Source organism: Coturnix japonica, chromosome 15, assembly GCF_001577835.2.
Source record: "Coturnix japonica isolate 7356 chromosome 15, Coturnix japonica 2.1, whole genome shotgun sequence".
Lineage (NCBI taxonomy): Eukaryota > Metazoa > Chordata > Aves > Galliformes > Phasianidae > Coturnix > Coturnix japonica.
Genome location: NC_029530.1, coordinates 6579409 through 6592891, shown reverse-complemented (window position 1 = coordinate 6592891; position 13483 = coordinate 6579409). Strand labels below are relative to the sequence as shown.

General features: G+C 45.0%; 1 protein-coding gene across 1 annotated transcript in view; it reads left to right on the top strand.

Annotated features, from left to right (window-relative positions):
* MN1 (MN1 proto-oncogene, transcriptional regulator) overlaps positions 1 to 12570 on the top strand; it is a 35586-nt gene extending 23016 nt beyond the window's left edge. The window contains exon 2 of the mRNA XM_015878308.2: positions 7137 to 12570. Within this exon, the coding sequence (XP_015733794.1) occupies positions 7137 to 7321 (185 nt within the window). The 3' untranslated portion in view covers positions 7322 to 12570. The remainder of the gene's footprint in view (positions 1 to 7136) is intronic.
* Positions 12571 to 13483: the final 913 nt, after the last annotated feature.

Below are 13483 nucleotides of genomic sequence, written 5' to 3'. Positions count from 1 at the left end.
GTTGGAGATAACTAATATAATAATAGTTTCCAGATAAATAATTAGGTGTAGACAGTTTCATACTCTCCTGTAAAACCATGGACAGAGTGTTGCTCTCCTACAGGGATGTTCTGTTTCCCCCCTTCCTCCTCTTCTCCCAGCTGGGTAGAGAACACACATGTTTTTTGAACTGTGATGTCTTTCTCCTCGTTCATACATCATTTGTTCTCAGTCATGTTACATACAAAATGAGTGTTTCCATTTCCACTGTTTGGGTTAGTATTTTTTCTACTTAGTGGTGTTTTTACCAGTTCTTTCCAGGCACCTGCATATGTCTACAATCAGAGTGTCTTTAAGTGGTATCCATCCCCAGCTGGGTGTTGTAGCTTCGGGGGAGGAAGCTGCAGTTTGACTACAGCCCTACAGCCATCAGGGAGAGGAGTAACAGCAAACCCTTCCTTAATGCAGCCGTGGATTTGGGTTGCCGCCATGTTGTAGTATGCTCATCCTTCCATTGGTGAAAATCTGTGTGTGAAAGGAAGCTAGGGCAGAAAACAGACGAATATGTATTCACAGCAGGTACTCTGTGTCTCCTGTTATCTAAATTCTGTGCAAGCAGCGAGCCCTGATACAGCTCCATGCCAGCTCTGAGACCACTTAAAGCAAAATAAACATCTTTGCAGCATGGTCTGATACATGCTCCCTTTAGAGTCGCAGGCACCTCCAATTAATCATGCTGCCTATGCAGGAAGAGGCTTTAAGAATCACAGAACATCGCTAGACTTGATGGTCTGATGGAGAGGTGGGCAGCGACTCTACATTAAGGGTAAGTGGGCTGTGCTCCCAGCCGAGTGAGCAGTGGCAGCCACCCCTTGCCTTGCCTCTCCTGCTCGATGAGCAATGTCTTGTCTATATGCTGCAAAATCACAAGCTTTAACAAGCAAAGCTCTTGGTTCTGGCTTGCAGGATGTATTGTTGCTGTGGGGCAGCGCTTCGAGCTGTGCACACGTTTTTTGACTAAACAGCCTTCCCTCCTTTGTGAGAAAAGGCTTTTATATTATAGCTCAGCTGGCAGATCCCTGCCATAAATCTACGGGCTGACCAAGCCAAATGACTTCTTGAAATGTTAATGAATGAGATGTGACTGGTACTCTGGAGTTGGAGTGTCTGTGCATAGAATTCCTGGTCAGCAGAGGGGAATCACCTGCTCCCTGTTTCAAGTGTGGTCCTCATTAAGTGTCGTTGGCCCCAGCTGTGCATCTTAATAACCTTGTGTGCTTTTGGTTTTTGCTTTAATTCTGGTTATCTTGAGGAGCATTGTATCTTTAAACGTTTTATGGGTTTCAAAAATGGCACCAATTACACAAAATAAGTGAAGGGCTAAAATCAGAGTAAGAAGATTTCAGTCACAGGGCAAGTTAGGCTTTCCATTGAGTGCCAGCAGAGTGCCTGGGTGCTGCACAGAGCCCAGAGCCAATCTCTGCCCCAAGAAATGGGAGGTTAGAATAGACAGATTTGACCCAGCGCTGGGCTGTGGGGTGCCAGAGGGGGAAGGAGCTGAGCTGTGCAGCCTTTATGGTGACTCGTTTGTGTTGGTGAACAAATGCACTGCGAGCTCAAAAAAATACCTTTGTCTAAGATTTAGTCTGTTCTGTGTTGGAGGGGGAGGAGATGGTTCGTTTGTTTATAAACAGAAAGGAAATGGTTGTGTTTAAAAATATCATTTCAGGAGTGAATTAATCTGTGGAGACTCGGTCCACTGTGCAGAGACATGAAATGTTTTCAGACCTTATTTTTCTTGAAAACTGAAAAAGATGATTCTGTAGTGTGTACAGATGCAGAGCTATGTGCCTGAACCAATATGTCAAACTGTCATGTGGGAGATTTGGTGAAAAACATCTTGTCCTAGGGGAATAATTTTAAACACTATATGTAGGATTGCTGCCTCATAAGAGATCATTACTCAAATCTATTCCCTCTTATGGTAGCTTGGCCTCTGCTTAACGGGCTCAGAGTGAACAGAAGCCCATTAATGCATCCTTTAAGAGCGGTTATCGGGTGGTAGAGGGGAAGCTGATCTCCGATTGGGGAATATAGTGTTTTTGGCCAAACCATCTGATTTAGCCTTAACTAGATGAGTGGCAATCCAGAAGCTTTACGCCTGGCTGCTCATTGAGGGCGGCGGCAGCCGGGCCCATGCTGCGCTGGGCGGCTGGGACTGTGGGCAGCGCCGAGCCGCGGCTGAGGCTTTGTCAGAGCTGGTGAGGATGTGTAAGGGACAAGCCCTACGGCACGTGGCCGTTCCAGGGATCTTCACCTCCTGTTTGTCACTTTAATCTCGCAGCGACGCTGAAATGTAGAGTGGAACCCATTGCAAACCAGACCTTTACCAGACTGTAATTGCACACTCTTGCTCCCTGCTTGTCAGTGTCTCTTGTTTCTTTTGTTGTTGTTGGCTTTGGCAAAAATTAGAGAAATGACAGGAGCGACACCTGAAGAGTAGCATCACTCCTGTTGCCTGTGTAGCATCTGCAGTTGCCTTGGCTACTGGCCATACCTTCCTCGAGTAATCTCATCTCTCATGAGATGATGCGTGTAATGCATTCTAGCGTTGTAGGTGAACTCGGTCTTAATGGGATTAGCTTACCTAAGTCAGGACACATCTGAGGTTGTAGTGTTCGGTGGGGTTGTCACAGTTAAGGGGATGTGTTGATGTTTAAAAAATGCAGATGAAGATGCTACCTGATGGAAGAGACGCTGGGAGCAGCTTAACGTGGGCTAAGGAGGGAGTGAGAAGGAATGGAAGTATGTATACGTGATGTCTTCAAGACTGAGAAGTGTCAGGATCTAATCTCAGTAAAGGGAAATGTGTTATTCCTGTGCTGGCACGAAAAACCTGTCTGCAGTGTTTCCATTGAATTTTTTTTTTGTTAAGAACTGCTTGTCTTCACTGTATCTTCACTAACAGTGCATGTGACAGCAGCAGCGCTCCATCGTGTGTCCATTACCATTCCTTCATTAATACTCAGTAAACAAACAAACAGCAACCTTTTCTTTTCTGAATGCATGCATGCCTTTGCAAAATAGAGCAGGACGAAAGAGCAGCTTTCTAAATGTGCAAGGTCGTAGTGCGAGGGTAGAGGGGCACAGGGGAAGGCTGGGTGAGAGTCTTTTTACAGTGCTGTGTTTCTGTTTGTTTGTTTTAGGGCTTAAAGACTGAGATGTGTTTGTGTGGGCAAAGCCTGTTTGAAAGCTTGTACAGCTTCTGCCCAAAAGCAAGTTTAATATTAAAGTCAAAACTTTTAAAGGCACTTAGGAATGTGAAACTGTCTGTGCATGCTTGTGCCTCTGTAAAGCATAGGAGCGTGGTGTCTCTGTTGTAACTGGTTGATGCAGTTCTTACACTTGATTTTGTGTGGTGTAACAGATAAATCCCACAAAACTATTCAGAGAATACTTTGGTATATTTACCTACATCCTACAGTTTGAACTGCAATAAACCAATTTGTTACAACACTGGCAGAAAGCAGTCGTTTAAGGGGTGTGAAAGTGACCAAGGTTAATTAAGTTCAATGTTCAAATGAATGTTTGCAAGTATTTTTTGCCATAGTCACCTGACTCTTCCAGATGTTGTAGCTGGGTCTTGGAAATGCCTGTGTACAAGCTGAGCTAATAATATTAATCAAACCTCATGTTAACTTTCAGGGCAGTCAGTGATCATTGCAGGAATTTTCTCTGCTGTGAGCAATTTTGCACAGTGGGCTGGGATACATGGCCGTGGGGGTTCTTTTCCTTTTTATCTTCCTCTGAAATACAGAGCATGGGTTGTTGCTATGCACAGGGTAATGGGGAGGATGGAGTATTATAATCAAGATAAAAGGAAGCAATTGTTTCCAGTGCTAGAAGTTTAAGCTCAATATTTGCAGTGACTGGATGTAGGACTGCTGGAGCTCTTTTCCATTGCTCTGGGTGACAGCGAGTGCCATCCCAGGGTGGTGAATGGGTGCAGCTGGGTGGGTTTTGCTCCTCTATGGACTGAGGGAGCTGCCAACCACAAGGACATGGAGGGAAATACTCTAGAAGAGTATGGCTGTGGGCAGAGAAGTTTAATAATAAGAATAAATGGAACAAGGAGGTAATTTATGGTGGTGGATTTAACAGCCACCATTGTGTAAAGGAATCATGGAAGGGTGGCTCTCACTACAAGAGCATTGCTTTCAATAATAACGCTTCCAGCTTTCTACTCATAGTTGCTAATAGAGGTAGTTGTGCAAATTGTTTAAACGTAATTTGTTTAAAAATTCCTTGCTTTCAATTAGGTGCACTTGATGACTGACAGTAATTCATCTGAAACTTGCAACCGTGAGGCAGTGAAGTGATGACACCATCTTGCTTTATCCAACTAATTTTAACCTGCTGAGCCCCATTGGTCTCAGCTAACAGCACCCCTCAGGAGTGTGTGCACCTCATTAAGTGGGTGCTGTGATGTTGCTGGTTTGAATGAGGCAGAGAGGCAGTGAGGAAAGCTGGTAAAACAGATCTGCTGGGAGAACGCAGTGTTTTGGATGAGCATCAGGCAGTTCTTGTGCTTAAGAACATGGTGATCAGGTAGATCAGAGCAACTTTCATTTATTAATGCAAAGGGTTTCTTCAGAAAAGCATCTCAGCTTTGCCAAGAAAGAAATGTTGGAAAGAAATAATCTGGTTTGATTGTTACACCTCGTTGGCTTTGAGGCTTCATGCAAGCCCTCATTGTCTTCCTTTTTGTATTTTCTGTGCTCTTAGCAATAGACCAAGACAGTGTGAGCCCTTACACAGTGATGCTGAGCTAGGTGCTGTGTGGGGGACCATGGCAATATATTTGATTGATCTACAAGTAAACAAGTGTATATGTTATTCCTTGTGTGCTTTTGGCATAAGAGCTGCCTTGTTTGGTTATTGACTGAGAAGCTGGTGCTCTGTGGGTGCTGGTGGTGACCAGGTGAGGCACAGTGCCTGCTTTGGGGATGTGCTTTCTCTGCCATTGCAGTTGATGTCCCTGTGCTCTCAGCTGAAGGGCTGGTCTCTTGCATCCTACAGTAAATGCTCGTTGCTAAACCACCGCAGATATCCTTGGGCCTCCTGTGACAGCAGTTTGCAAGTAGCACTCTTTCCTCTTTTTCTGCAGCAGAGGAAGAAAGCTGCTGTCACAAAGACTAATCTCAAGGCGCTGGCTTTTCCTGTACTGAGACCAGCATGTCCTGTATGTTCAGAGAGACCTAAGAATAAAAAAAAAAAGACTGAGTATTGTGCATTGCAAGGAATCTGAACAACTACAAATGAGAAGAACATTTCCCTTTCTCAATTCCCCGCAGTATTTATTTAGGGTGGTTTGTTTTGTTTCTCTTTGCTGTGCATTTTCTCCGAAGTGGCATCACAATCACAGCCTGGGATTCGCTCATCTCTGTTAACAACATACCAAGGAGTCCTCGCCCTGCACAGGGCTGCCTTGCCTGCAGGATGTGAGCACACCAGCTCTGCAGCAGTGTGTCAGTGGTGTGTGAAGGGCCATGGCTGGAGCACAGCCCCGGGGAGCTGGGGATGTTGTTGTTCTGTAGAGAGGCAGCATCAGGCAGTGTGGGGAAGGGTGGGGAGGTCTGGGGTGTGTGAGGAGGATGTGGGGAGCAGGTAAGAAGAGCAGAAGTTGGTGTGTGAGCAAAAGATGCGCTGAGGCAGCCTTTGGGATCTGTGTGTTTGGTTATTGCATGGGGAGCTGCTCGTGCTCCGGCTCTGCTGGTTGGTACAGTGCATTTATCAAAACTGACGAAGTCCAAAGCCAACTCCAGGACACAGAGCCTTAAAAACACCTCTGAGCTGCTGCTTTTTGTTACAGCAGTAATTGAGAATGTTGTACAGAAATGTGAACCCTGAACACTGCTGTGCTGAGCTGAGGTGTGTAACACAGCTTTATAGTTCGTTTCTCTGTGTGGTGCTGTGATACAGTTTTGAATAAGAGCATTTCTGACATCCTATAATTGAGTACCTAAAGCAATTTCCAGTTGAAATCAGGGACTTCCAGACTAGTTTAAGATTATCTTCTAAGGGTGAATGTGATATTGGTACAATGGAGCTGTGGGGTTTCTGTCCAGTATCTGGTGCAGCAGTGGGTGAAGTGGAACAGCCACAGCTCACCCCGTGTGTGCACTGAAGCCACGCTGCTTAGGTCTGGGGAGCTCTGGAAGGGCAATGTGAAGAAAAGTCTTAATGAGGTTAAACATTCACAGGCATTTGTTGGCATGTGTGCTGTGTTTCAGCATCATCTTTACCCCGGCTGTATTCTCTGGCTCTATCAGAGCAGAACTGTGGGGTCTGTTCATGTTGCTCTTCATCCCCTGGGTGAATGTGAATGCAATGGTGAAACAGAGAAAATGCAGACTTCCTGTCAGGACGCTGTCTCTGGCCCCGACTCGGGCTGTTGCTCTGTTTACTGGCAGCCTTTGCTCCCACAGAAGCCTCCCTGGCAGGGGCTGCTGGCATGGCTCAGACACCCCCACAGCAGCCGAGGTGCTCCTGGGACTGTTATCTCTAAGAGCATTTTCTTTTGCCATCACACTAGTGTGTCCTGGAAGGAGGGAACAGGCTGCTCTGTGCCACCCAGCCACCAGCAATCATGGTGTGTCCAGCTTGGAGGGCTGTGGGAGGGACCCCATGGAAGGTTGCACAGGGAAACATACAGGTTTTACAAGGCTGAAATCTGGGGTATTTTGTTTTGTGTGTGATGATGTGACTAAGAGCAGTGGAGGAGAAATCAAGAATAGATGGATTTCAGCGATGGAGAGGGTGCTGTCATGGTATCCCACTAAGAGAGGTGAACAGGATATCCCGTTCTATAGCAGATGGCAGTGAACAACTCGGGGTGCTGAGATCTGGTGGGCAACACTGGGGTGTGCAATAGAACCTGCATATCTAGCTGTGCAAGTCCAGAACATTTGGACGCGCTGAATGCTTGCTTTAAGTGGTGCACGCAATAGAGAGAATTGGGCAAGGAATTCCACGGGGATGCGGTGTGGGGGGGGCAGGGAGAGGGGCCATCCTGCTTGCCGCGGGATGCTGTCACTGTGTTCTGTGACCAACTGCGTGGTTCTCATAACATTCTCTCTTTGTGAACCCTTTTCTAGCCCACGACCTTCCCCCGAGCAAGACGTCGGCTGCGGCGCAGACTGGCAGCCACTTGCAGTGCCTCTCGGTGCACTGCACGGACGACGTGGGCGATGCGAAGGGCCGGACTGCGGTGCCGACATGGAGGTCCCTGCACTCGGACATCTCCAACAGATTTGGGACTTTTGTGGCTGCCCTGACTTGAACAAAAGAAATTATTATTATTATTATTATTTTTGTTTTCCTCTTTTTAATTTCAAAGGGCCGCTACTGCGAGGTGGACTATTTTTCTAGGTTGGTACCTGCTTAGTGGCATATGGACTGGAAAGGGTTAATTTAAAGTAAACCTCAACTTTTTTTTAATCTTCTGCCACAGTATGTTACCAGTGTTAACCCTTCTGCAGTTAGCACACTTTTGCTTAAGATTTTCCTGCTAGACCACTTTTTTTCCCCCCATTATTCTGTAATCTTGGCATACATTTATAGATGAAGCCTTTTCCTTTTTCATCTCAGCGTATGTCCAAGTCACGTATGTCATAATAAGACAAAGATGCTACTCCTCCTCCTCCTCCTCCTTTCCTTCTTCATTGCTTTCTTTTTTTTTGTTGTTGTTTTTCTCTTTTGTTTTGCTTTGCTCAGTGCTTATTACGATGGTTAATCCTGAAGAACAGCAGTTCAGGAATAAATGCCGGTTAAATGAATTTGTCATCATTATGTTATGTATTGACACCCAGCTTTTGCCAGTCACTTACATACCAAACGATTAATGTTCTCTTGAACATGCAGGCAGCGATCCTTTCCTCAGAAAATGAAGGTTTGTTATGAATAACTCTCAGCCTTGCACCTCCCTCCCTCATTTGCTCCCCATCTCTCTGTGAGGTGAGGACAGGGGTTTGTTTGTTTGCCTTTGTGAAACACAGATACGGAGCTCTGTCATGACCGGGCTGGTTCAGGCATGGCCTGGGAAGGTACACAGATGGTTCCCTAAATAACTCTAACAGGAAGTTTACCTAATAACGAATAGTCATTATCTCCTCTACCAAACACCCAGGTTGCTGCAGCGTTTTCTTCCTCTGCCTCTTTGAGAAGCAAGGGGTGCACCAGCTCCCAGGCGTGTTGCGTTCCTGATGCTGTTCCCAAAGCTGTCATTTTATTTTATAACTGCTGGAGAAAAAACCAATCCCCCAAAGGTACTGAACCCCTTCTGTGTTGCTCATAGCTTGCAGAGCAGTATCCTGGCCCAATGAGTGTGCTCTGCTGTGGGGCTGGGCTGCAGCGTTGCCCTCTGGGCCCAGCATCCAGCTGGTGTTCCTAAAGCCACTGCAAGGCTTCACTGCAGCACAGCTCCCATTCTTTTCCCATTTTAGCTGAAGGAAGATGCTGTTGATCAGAGGTGTGATGCTCTTGTCTGTTGGAGCCACCCTAGCTCCCGTGGCAGCTGTCCCAGTGTGGTCGCAGTGGGTGGATGGTTGGAGACAGCCTACATCAAGGGCTGTGTGCCCAAGGTCAGCACTTCCTCATCTGCCAGGACAGGGAGACCCCAGGTTAGACCCTTCCAAACTTAGGTTGGGCTCCATTTTTTGCCATGCATGTGAAGAACGCTGTTATTAGATGAACACAATAAAAGGAAAACCACGCTTTCCTGGTCTCGGTAGATAATACTCATTGGAGAAGAAAGCTGGAAGCAAACCAGATAAAAACACAAATGACACGATGATCTGACACTCCTGTGGCTTTACGTAACTCTGTCTATTATTTGTGTATCCTCTGTTTACAGGGAGTGTGAGCAGTCCCACCCTTGCTCAGGCCAGCCTGGCTTCCTCTGCTCCCCAAAGCCCGGTAGCATCGCTGGGCAGTTACGTTTTTGCTATGAAATAAGAGTCAGCCTCTCTAGGGTTATTTATTGCTTCTCTCATGAATTCACAAAACGTGTCCCTTCTCAAGGGATGGAATTTGAAGACTGCTTTGTATTTTTTGATGATTGTGCCGGGCCTTTAATTATTTTGAAGTCTGGCTCTCAGTAGACATCAATGGGGAGGGAATTCTGCCTACAATGCTAATGGCTACAGCACTGTCTGAAACTCTCACTCTTGATCATATACGGCTTCAGAACGATTCACAGTGTTTTAGAAGGCAGGATTTCTTGTTGTTTGAATGTGCTCTAATTAACCATGCATTGATTGATTTCCCATTATGGTTGTGGTCAGTGACTTTACTTTCGGAAAGAAAATGGAGGGTTTGGGTCCTTGATTTTTAACATTACTTTTCACTGAAGCAGGAGCTGTCACTAGGGTGAGGATTTTTGCCTATCCTGAAGCAATTGACTGGAGCCACCTCACACGCACTTGGTTTGGAACCAAAAGATGTCATGTTTTGTGCCTTTTGTAGGTGTGTGCTACTGAAAGTTTGGAGCCTTTCCCTGGACCTGCAATAAAATGCCTCCATATATATGATATCTGTTATCATTGGCCACTCTGGAAGATGTTTCTTTGCCTGTGATTTGTTAATTCTCAGTTCACCAAAATACACGTTTAAATTTAAATGCAGTCTAGCAAATCACTTAAGGATATGCTGAACTAAGTGGGACTTCTGTATCCAGTGAAGCGTGGGGTGAGTGCTTTGGTGGATTAGGGCCTCAGTTCTCATCTTTTCATTTCAGCTTATACTTGTTCAAGCTAGGTGTGTCTTGGAGTAAACCCAGCAAAGCACATGCCTGGACATATGATACTGTCTTTCAGCACTTACAGCTGAAAATTTAGGAAGAGTTTATGGTCTGATGGCATTCCTGTACCATCGCTCAGGCCTGATGGTTTGCTTCTTTGTTTTTAGTTTTTCCTGCTGCATTCAGGAGAACAGGTTTTTCAGGCTTCCTCAGGTCAGGGATGCACACCCTGTGCTACCAGGAAGAGACCTTTCATTGAATGCTGCATAAAATGCTTCAAATCTCTTTTTAAAGAGAAATCCTCCTGTAAGTAGAAATGCATTGATTCCATTGATCTTCAGCATCCTTCCTTTCTGTTTGGCTCTCTGCAGCTCTGTTTCTATCCTGGAGTTGTTCTCATTCCTTGGGGATGTATTTTTTCCACTTGGTTGTAGGACTACAAATTGGAAACAAGCCCATAAAAACAGCAGAATTCCGAGGGCTTTAAATTATAAGAGATGAGGAGAGGATGGGGTCTCTGCACTGGGGCTGTTCCATTAGCCCGCTGGGGCTGTGCAATGGAAGCAGTAGGCAAATAGGACTTGCAGGTAGCGAGGAGTTAGAAGGAGTGATCAGCCTTCCTCTGGGCCTTACTGTCTGTATTGCTTTGCTAAGTAATATGGTTACACACAATCCTATTGGTAACCTTCTGTATGTTCAGTCTTGCTAAACTGAAGGGATGTTACTGACAGAGCAAAAGGAGGAGGTGGCGGCTCAACTGGGGTAGATGTGAGCAATGCCAGTGATGATATGCACTCCTATGGTTTTCTTCTTGCCAAAGATCAGATCAGAATCGGTACATATGCTGACCAGGATGAGGATAGATAACTTCATGCCCGTAGCCTGGTGTGTTTGGTACAGACAGCACATGCTGGAGCTTTGACACAAAGCTTGTTTTGCCTGTGGTAATTTTACTGTTCTCATTTTCACCGTTAATTTGACACTGAATGCACTCTTTTTTTTTAATGAACATATAGAAAATATCAGCATAGCCAAAAGAATGGTCTCATATTTAAGAGGGCTGCTCTGAAATGAATGCCTCCAGTTTGATGATGTTGGCCCATGCCATCACAGGTGGAAGTTGGTACAGCAGCGGAGGTTGGACCTTCCACCAATATATCCTGTTAGTTCTGCTGCTGTGTGACAGATGGCAGCAGAGGGGCAGTCTGACAAATGACGTCTGACATGAAAGTGCATATGAAGCAAAGCTGTGGAATGGAATTCCTCCATGTAGAAAAAATGGCCCCCATCGACTCTTGTTGGACGTTTATGGCCATGGTATCTGTTGTAGTTTCCATGGGAATAAATAGGAGGTGTTACTTTCAGAGCAGCCTTTGTATTCTGAAAAGCCTTTTCTGCACAGACCTGTGCTGTAGGAACTGCTTGAATTGGGAGGTTGGCGGCTGTCATCTAGTTCTTGGTCTTGGGTTCTCTATTTCCTCCTGGCCCTGTCTGCTGATCCTATTTGGTGTATGTTAAATCTGTACTTAAAGCGTGGTAGCAAACTGAGAAATACATCTGCTGCATTTTAATAGCAAGGAGTAATGTCTTTTGTCCCCCCCAAAAAAAGGGACAGAATAGGCCTTATTTATTAAATACTCCCACAGATTTTCTCCAGACTCTTTATTTTCATGGGGTTAATAGGTTCTCTGCTAGTCTAGTTCAGTTGTTAGAGCCTCAGCGGTGGAGGGCTTAAGCTCATTATTTAGTTATGGGGAATTTCATCAAAAAAGTGTGTTTGGGTGGGATGGAATGAACATAGAAGCCATTGGGGCCATTTTGATGGCCCTTTCTTGGGTACTGCTTTCAGACATGGTCATTCTAAGGCTGGTTGGCCCTTCCAGTGCAGGAGATCAGCCTGATTGCTTCCAGGCACCACCAGCAAGGCCAAATGTTGACATGATCCTTAAAGAAGGGAGGCACGACATGACCACAGGTCACGGGAGGCAGAAGAGCGGCATGTTGGCTCCACTTATAGGAAGGAGGGAGGAGGTGAGTGGGGAAAACAGACAAAAACCCCAGAATTGGTACATTTGGATTATGTTTTTTTTTTTTAAGCTGCAGTGTGAGGTTGTCTGAAATGCTACATTCACAGCTGTTCGATGGATGGTGTATAAGAGCATAACCCATTTTTATAGAATTGTTTCTCCTTTATTGCTTAAGGCTAATGGAGGAAATAGTCTAATTTTGTCTTAGAAATTCTCTATTAAAATTGTTGGTTTGAGTCCATCCGCTCATAGATTCTGACTGATGAAACTGCAGGCTGTGATTTCTGGCAGTTATAACTTTATCACTATTCACTACCCAAGAATATTACAGCTTTAAAACAGCCTTAAGCAAAAGGATGGGATTTCTTTATACCGAATTCGGTTCATGGAAAAGAAAAAAATCAAATGAAATCAAAACACTGGTAATCCGTACTGCATAGCAAACTCTTCTGAAAGATGTTATTGCACATGTAAAATAAGGAAACTTGACTCTGCTGTGTGTTAGGCAATCCTGTACTCTTTTTTTCCCCCCTTTTTTTGTTTTCTTTTTGTTTTATTTTGGGATTCTTGTTCAATTCATTTCTTCAATGCTTGGTTGGAAGACTGTGACAACAGCTCATGAAATTGAGTGTTATTTTTGTTTTTCTTTTATTTTTTAAATATGTAAAGTGCAGTCTTCTGTATTCATGCATATTGTACATATCTGTATATGTTTTACTGAGCAACTAAATAACAATAAATATGATGTTAATGGTGGCTATTGTATATGTCATGCCATGTTCTTTAATTTTTGCAGCGAGTCCTGTTGTCCCTTAGGATATGAAGGATGGAAATGATGCTGTTCACATGTAGGTAAACCCTGGGCCTCGTGATGGTTGGGACAAATCTTGGCAGGATGTGGGAGTTCCCCTCTAACAATTGGCTTCCCTCAGTGCTATGTCTTCACCCAGAGCCAGGTTACTGCACCAAGGTGAAGTTTTCTTAGAGTCAGAAAGGTTTAGGTTGGAAGGGACCTTTGAGATCATCCAGTTCCAACCCCCTGCTGTAGGCAGGGATATCTCCCACTAGAATCATAGAATTACCCAGGCTGGAAAAGACCATAAACAGGTTGCTCACAGCCCGATCCAGCCTGGCCTTGTACCTGCAAGGAAGGAGCATCCCTTGTCCAATTGTTTGCTAGGCTTTCCTGACTCTGTTTCTGCATGTATTGAAGCTTCTTCCTTCCCTGTGTCAACCAGGAGCTGAATCCTTAACAGGACTTCTCCAGGCAAGATTTTAAGTTCTGTGAGTAAAAAGTAAACATGCTACAGCTCTAACTGAGAGTCTAAAAATCCCTTTGTCTCTCAGTTATTCAAATCTCAGACTCTTAATCCTTTCATATTCCTGGGAGTTTTTCAAAGAATCCTTCAGGATTCTGTCAGGAAAAATGTCTTATGAGAAAGCTGTAACCTGGGCAGCCGGGCAATGTCAGAACACGTTTCTGAACCGAGGAAACAGCCTTGCTTATCTTTCATGCTCAGAGGAAGCAGAAGAGATGTTCGGCTTCATCTGGTTGTTTTTTCCGTTCTAACGTCGCATTCAGTGTGAGCTGAGGTGCAGAAAGCTGTGCAGTGTTGCATTTTGCTGTGTGATGGAACAATGAGCTGATGCATCTCCCGGAGCCCATGTGCAGATCCCG